This window comes from Lissotriton helveticus, chromosome 3_1 (assembly GCF_964261635.1).
Source record: "Lissotriton helveticus chromosome 3_1, aLisHel1.1, whole genome shotgun sequence".
In the NCBI taxonomy this organism is placed as follows: domain Eukaryota; kingdom Metazoa; phylum Chordata; class Amphibia; order Caudata; family Salamandridae; genus Lissotriton; species Lissotriton helveticus.
In genome coordinates this window covers 747085418-747092684 of record NC_136061.1, presented here as the reverse complement: position 1 = coordinate 747092684, position 7267 = coordinate 747085418, and the positions used below count along the sequence as shown (strand labels likewise).

The window sequence follows — 7267 nt, the reverse complement described above, 5'->3', positions numbered from 1 at the left end:
GTTGGAAAATGCAGAAATGATGAAATAAAAGTTTGGAAGAAAGCAGAAGAAAGAGGTTGAAGACAACACACCCAAACCAGTGATAAAATCTGATGAGAGAGATAGTATGATGGCTTGATTCACCACCTGAGGGGGGCTTGATGAAGTGAGATTTTGAGAATTCTAATACATGACACATTTATAGGCAGAGCACATGAAAAGGTTGACATTTTAGATAGGGGTACATGAAATAGAAACAAGTGTAGTAGAAGCATTGCAAAAGTGTGCTTTTAAAAAATGAGATGAAGAAAACATATGTAAAATAACAAATACTTAGAAATGAAGTTGCATTAATGAAACATGCTTATAAATAGAGGTTTGTGCTAGAATGAAGTGGCTTAGTAACATGGTGCCTATTGTTAATATTCATCATTTAGAAAATTGTTGCACAAATATGTATTAAATTTAAACTTGATATTTTGCAGAATGATATTACAGATGGTATAGAATATGAAAACATTCAAATGAGAATCGAATTTTGAACTTTGAAAATGTGCATTTATGAGATTAATGTGAAAAATGTATGGTAGTAGGATATTTTGAACATTAGACATTTCATGTAATAGAATTTGTGAAAGTTTACACATTATATGCGAATTGATTTAAATTCATTACAATTAAGGTATAATTAAAGTAAATTTCATTCAACTATGCAATGCAAACTTAAAGGCCTTCTTTTCAAGGTGCTTTTTCAATAGTATTGACCTTTTCCCCTGACTGAATACAAAAGACCATTGTTTGGCAAGATGTAATGTAATTTGTTTGTTCTATACACAAAAGTCCCTTGACATAATTTATTTCTTTTTCAAATGTTCACAGGAAAATGTTCCTGTAGGAATATCATTTTTGCTATGACCATAAACCGTAACTTTGTATTTCCCTTTATCATGATGTGACCATAAACTATCTTTCGATGATGGTTTGCTGCTATGCCACTAGGACTTGCCAAAGAACTTATAAAAGAAGAAACCCTAAAGGAAGGGCAACACCCATGTACACACATAGTGACAATTTGCTTTTACGCAGACAGCTTACAGACTTTGCTTTTGAGATGCTTTCTGAAGGATGCTACATTGCATTACGGACTAAGATGCGATTCGATTTTTGTACTTTTGCTAAGTTTAGACTCCTTGGTCAATGTTACAGTTGATCACTGAGTTTTTATGCTGAACCTTTCTTAGATCTTATTCATGCTTTACTTATCAACTCACCCTTAGTAGTCTCTAACTGAATCCTTTCCATCTCCTAATGAAATTGAGATCTCAGTCTACAAATTTTCCTTCTGCCTATACCGCAGTCAGACACTGTAATTCTGTGGGTATTTTCAATTTGAAACACCTGTATAAAGGCTTGCCATTGTAATTACAACTGTTTAACTCAGCTGGTTAAGCAAGTGCTGATTATGATGAACTTTGCATCTCTAATACAATAATTAGTTTTATTCCAAATCTGCCTAAGTCTATTATTGAGTCTTGTTGATTCATTATTTGATTGTGTTGATGATCTAAATGCATTGTAGAAAGAATGACAGACCATTAGGTGTAACCTCTCTTATTCTGTGTAGTGCCTGCAGAGTTATTGGTAAGTATAATTCTTACTCATCTGAACTTCTTTAGGAGTCTGGGACTTCCAGTTGCTATTATTTATACTTGCAATATGGCCCTGAGAGTGGTGTATCTAAATTAATTTTTTTAAATTTGTGAGTTGTCTGTCAATTAATGGTCCTCATTGGGCGGCTAACAGTCAGTTTAGACATCCTAATGTCCATCCCTCCTATTGGTGGAGAAAGATTCATCAGAGGGTCACTGCCTCTGTGGTACTGTGCATTAGAATTGAGCATTTAATCGTGAAGGGCCTAGTAGGATTGGAAAAGTAAATGAGTGTAGAATTAAATCAAATCAAATCAGGGACATTTATTCAGTGCACAAGTCACTCTGAAGTCTCATGGTGCTTGCAGACAGCTCTGAGAAACTTCCTTGTTTAGTTGCCGAACAGCCATGTCTTTAATTTCCTGCGAAAGCAGTTGTGATCTGTGATTCTGCGTAAGTTTGAGAGCAGTTTTTTCCAAGAGGCAGGTGCAAGAAAGGAGAAGGGCCTTCCTCCATTTCTAGTGGAGCGTATTCTGAGTGGTGTATGAAATAATTCATTACTGGATCTCATACACTTTCAAACATTGTCCCACACAAAGTTGTGGTTGGTCAGGAAAATAAGGATAAAACACTGAATCCAAATTAGTTTTAGTTCTCCTGCGAATCTGGAACAGAACACCTGTAGGGGAAAATTGTCTAGAAGAAATATCTAAAGCTCTAACATCAGAAACTCTTTTGATAGAAATTAAACAAAGCAACATAGTTAGCTTGGCAGATAAAATTTTTAAAGATAAGTTAGAATTAACAGGCCAATTCATGAACAGTTTAAGAACGCTTGACCGAGAGTCGAGGGCGGTGTTAGTGCTGCTGGATCTCTCAGCAGCATTTGACACCGTCTCTCACAAGATCTTGCTGAGAAGGCTGGAGGACTTAGGGTTGGGCGGCTCTGTGCTGAAATGGCTGTCTTCCTACCTGACCGACCGTTCACAACAAGTTTTTACCCCCCCTTTCACTTCCTCTGCTAGACCGCTCAAATGGGGAGTCCCACAAGGCTCTTCCCTCAGCCCGCTTTTGTTTAATGTTTATTTTACCCCTCTGGCCAAACTGATTGCTCAGACTGGGATTAAGTCCACATCCTATGCTGATGACATTCAGCTTCTTTTTACGTTTGACACCCCCTCCGCTTCTGCTTTTGATCCACTGAAATCCTGCCTTAGAGATATCTCTAATTGGATGGATGCCAATTCCCTCCGTCTCAACGCAGGAAAAACGGAGATCCTGTTTTTTAATTCCCCATCTCCCCTGGACTCTAGCTTGTGGTGGCCTGAAGACCTGTGGCAAGTCCCTACGCCCAAAGACTCGGTGAGAGACCTAGGAGTACGCTGGGATAACCATCTCAGCTTCAACTCCCAGGTACAAACAGTCGCAGCCTCCTGCTTCGTTAAAATTAGAACAATTAAACGGCTCATTAACTATTTGCCGGTGGACTGCCGTAAGACTGTGATCCAGGCACTCATCATTTCCCATCTTGACTATGCCAATGCCCTCTACCATGGTATTACAGCCGGCCTGTGTCACAAACTACAGACGGTCCAAAATGCCGCTGCTCGGCTGGTGGAGAGAATCCCTGCCAGACAACATATCTCTCCACATCTCCGTAAACTTCATTGGCTACCCATCACGAAAAGATGCGTCTTCAAAGCTATGACGCTGGCCTTCCGTGCATCTAAAGGCAACGGGTCGGCCCATCTGAAAAACACACTACGTCCATACGTCAAACCCAGGGCACTACGCTCCAACTCCCTACTTTTCCTGGAAACCCCCCGATTTAAACGTTCCCGTGCAGGTGGAAAAACCTTTGAGGTCTGTGCCACTCAGCACTGGAACAAGCTCCCGCTTGCCCTCCGCACCTGCCAAGCAGAACCAACATTCCGCAAATCCCTGAAAACTCATCTCTTTTCCTCCTAGTTTGGTTCCTCGTCCCATTGCCTCCTGTCGTCAGAGTTTCAGCGCCGGGATGCCCCGTTGGGGTCGCTGCGCGCTTTATAAAATACACAAATAAATAAAATAAACAACGGAAACATCCCATAAAAAGTTATACTTAGCCAATGGAGGTTTAGCACAGTGAACGCCCTTGAGGAGGCGACAGATCAGGGGATGAGCCCCAACAGGTTTGCCATCAATTTGTACATGGTTGAGGGAAATCGCAGAGCGATAAAGGTTGATGGTACGGTAGGCCTTACCAGAGCTGGCCTCAGAAGCCAGAAAATTGATTATAAAATTTAGAGGGGCTGAAAGGGGATCGATATCCCTTTCCAAACACCAGCTTGCCCAAAGAGACCAGGCGGATCTGTATGCTTTGGAAGTCCCAGGGGCCCAGGCCTGGTCAATGAAGAGAGCAGCTTCCTGCGAAATGAGGATGTCAGGAGGGGAAGGCCGGAAACTTTCCAGGCCGACAGAGTCAAGGAGTTGTCCAGAATGAGGCTGTGGCGAAGGCCCTGGGGATTGAGAAGCAGGTCGTCGAAAGAAGGAATTAGAACAGGAAAGTCTGTTGCCATCTCCAACAAAGAGGGAAACCAGATTTGAGCCTGCCAGAAGGGGGCAATCAGCACCAGAGAAGTGGCCTGGCGACGAGCTTGAGACAGAACTCTGCTGATCATCAGAAAGGGAGGAAACGCATAATTGAGGTGCAGAGACCAGTCCTGAAGGAATGCATCTGTAGCGAGTGCCAGAGGATCCGGCCGCCAACTGAAAAACTGGGGTAATTGACAGTTGAAAGAAGCAAAAAGATCTATAGAAAAAGGACCCCATTTGCGTGAAAGAGAGAGGAAAACTGAGGGACAAAGCTTCCAATCGCTGGAATCGTGGAGAAACCTGGAGTGCCAGTCCGCTACCAGATTGAGATTTCCGGGAAGATACTCCGCTGTAAGGGAGAAATGATGAGAGAGGCAGAATTCCCATAGACTTTTCGCTAAATCCGCTAGAGGCTTGGACCTGATCCCGCCGAGATGATTGATATAGCGAACCGCAGAAACATTGTCCATGCGGAGAAGAATGGAACATTTGATTCTGTCTTTGGAAAGGCTTTGGATCGCAAAGGAACCTGCAAGCATCTCTAAACAGTTGTTGTGCAACTTGGACTCCTCTGCGTACCATGTACCTCCAGTCGAGATTGGTCCACATCGGGCGCCCCAACCCGACAGGCTTGCATCTGATTCTAATACAAGATCCGGGGCAGTAGCGAAGATAGTGCGTCCGTTCCACGCATCTAAATGGTCTATCCACCATTGAAGCTCGGTGCGAGACTCTTGGTCTAGGGCGATGAGATCTGCGTAGGCAAGGCCCTGACGAAGACGTCTGATTTTTAGGCGCTGAAGAGCGCGATAATGGAGAGGGCCTGGAAATATGGCCTGTATGGAGGAGGAAAGAAGGCCGACGATCCTGGCGAGAGACCTGAGGGACAGAAGGGTCGACTGAAGAACGGCGGCAATCTCCGCTTTGATTCTGGAGACTTTGGAAAGAGGAAGGAGGAGGGAAGCGGCCACCGAGTCTACAAGGAACCCAAGAAATTCCATGTTCTGTGACGGGATCAAGGAGGACTTCTCCGCATTGATGAGAAAACCCAAATCCAGAAGAAGAGACTGAGTCGTTTGAAGATCGGACAGAAGAGAAGGTCTGTCGGAATTCAGGATCAAAATATCGTCTAGATAGATGATAAGTCTGATTCCGAGAGAGCGGAGAAAGGCAACCACTGGCTTCAAGAGTTTTGTGAAGCACCATGGAGCAGAAGAAAGACCAAAGGGGAGAGAGGTAAAACAATAGGTCACTCCTGACCACTGAAATTGAAGAAACTTCCAATGGGACTGATGAATAGGGATAGTGAGATATGCGTCCTGAAGGTCCAAACGAACCATCCAATCCCTCGGGCGAAGGGTGTCTCGTAAATGGAGAATAGTCTCCATTTTGAAGTGGCGATAAATTACAAACTGGTTGAACCACTTGAGGTTGATGACAGGACGCAGTTTCTTGTTTTTCTTTTGAACTAGAAAAATGGAGCTTAGAAAGCCGGAGGAGTCGAAGGGAAAAATCTGAATGGCCTGTTTTTGGAGAAGAGTAAGAATCTCGTCTGAGATTAGAGTGGCCATATGGGAGGAGAAAACTAGAGGGGGGGAAAGGAGGTTTGAAGAGGAGGAGAAGAGAACTCTATGAGATAACCCTGAACAGTGTTGAGAACCCAAGGATCTGAACTTATGGAGCGCCATTTTGACAGGAACAATCTTAGACGGCCCCCTACGGGAGGGGAAGAAGAAGGGCTTACCTTGTTGATTAGAATTGGCATTATGATAGGTTTTCTGTCCTCTACCTCTGAAGCCACGGACCCGCTGAGGGTAGAATTGGGGCTTGTAGTCTTGGGTGTCATTGAAGGAGCCTCTGGAGCCTTGATTGTAGGGACGGCCGGAAGAGCGACCCCTGCCTCGTCCGGCCCGTCCAAAAACACGAGGAGCAAAGACTTTTTTGATAGATTGTTGTGCCTTGTCCAGGGAGGCAAAGGTAGAGACAAACCTGCTAAGGTCGCGGACCAAGTTATCGCCAAAGAGAAGACCATTGGCTTTGGGACCAGGATCCATAGGAGCGAGGTTGGCCAGTTTTGGGTCCAGCTTAATCAAGAGTCCCTTACGTCGTTCGTGGGTAATGGCAGAATTGGCATTACCTATTAGACAGAAAGCTCGTTGAGCCCACATAGAAATGTCCTCCGCAGAGAGGTCAGTACCCTCAAGACGGGCGGATTCCACCATGTCCAGAATGCGGGCCAAAGGACCCACCACATCCAAAACCTTGTCCTGACAGGAGGACCATGCCTTGTCAACCCCTTTGCGGGGATCTTTACCAAATTTTGAGAAAAAGGTAAGGAGAGGCTGATCAATAGAGGGAACTTGTGTGATCTTTTCAGGTAGAGAAGGTTTAGGGCATTCAGATTTGAGTCTAGACCGCACTTCAGTTTCCAGCGGAAGGCGTAGACGGGCCGAAATATATTTGCCCACATGATGGGAGGGAAACCATTCTGTGGAATTAGGATGACGAATGGAAGAAGGGTCAAACATAGGGAGACCCTCTGATTCAAAAACTGGATCAAAAGTAAAAGAATCGGATTTAGGAATTTTGGAAGGGGGGAAGGGGGGTCAGCCACATCAAAAACATCAAACAAATCGTCTGCGTCAGCCATATCATCGTCTGTGTCCAAGACGGTGGAAATTACCAATTTTTTAATTGGCGACTCTGCATGCTTAGACTTTTGTTTCTTTTTGCCCTCGGTACCAACAAACCCCTCCTTTAAAGGAGGCCTGGGAGGCACAACGTCCTCAGTCATATGCGAGAAGGACTCGCTCATCAAAAGTGACGATTTTATATTAGAATGCACAGAAGCAGAGTGGTCCACCTTACGTTTTCTGCCATCCCCCGCAGACTGGGCCAAAACCTTGGACATAAGGCTGAGCATTGAATGTTCCATTGTCTTTGACATGCGTTTCATGTTTAACTCAACAGCATGTTCCACAGAATTAGTGATAAAATTACTGAGGTCTTGTTTGAAGGAACCACTATCCTCCTTGGAGGAAACCTCTCCGAGGAACTGTCACGTT

General features: G+C 44.3%; 1 protein-coding gene across 1 annotated transcript; it reads right to left on the bottom strand.

Annotated features, from left to right (window-relative positions):
* Positions 1–4992: 4992 nt before the first annotated feature.
* LOC144823804 (uncharacterized) lies at positions 4993–6730 on the bottom strand. Its single transcript, XM_078682655.1, has 2 exons — positions 5947–6730; positions 4993–5081 (listed from the first exon to the last, which is right to left on the bottom strand). Exons 1-2 carry the CDS (start codon positions 6728–6730, stop codon positions 4993–4995), a joined length of 873 nt encoding a protein of 290 aa, XP_078538781.1.
* Positions 6731–7267: the final 537 nt, after the last annotated feature.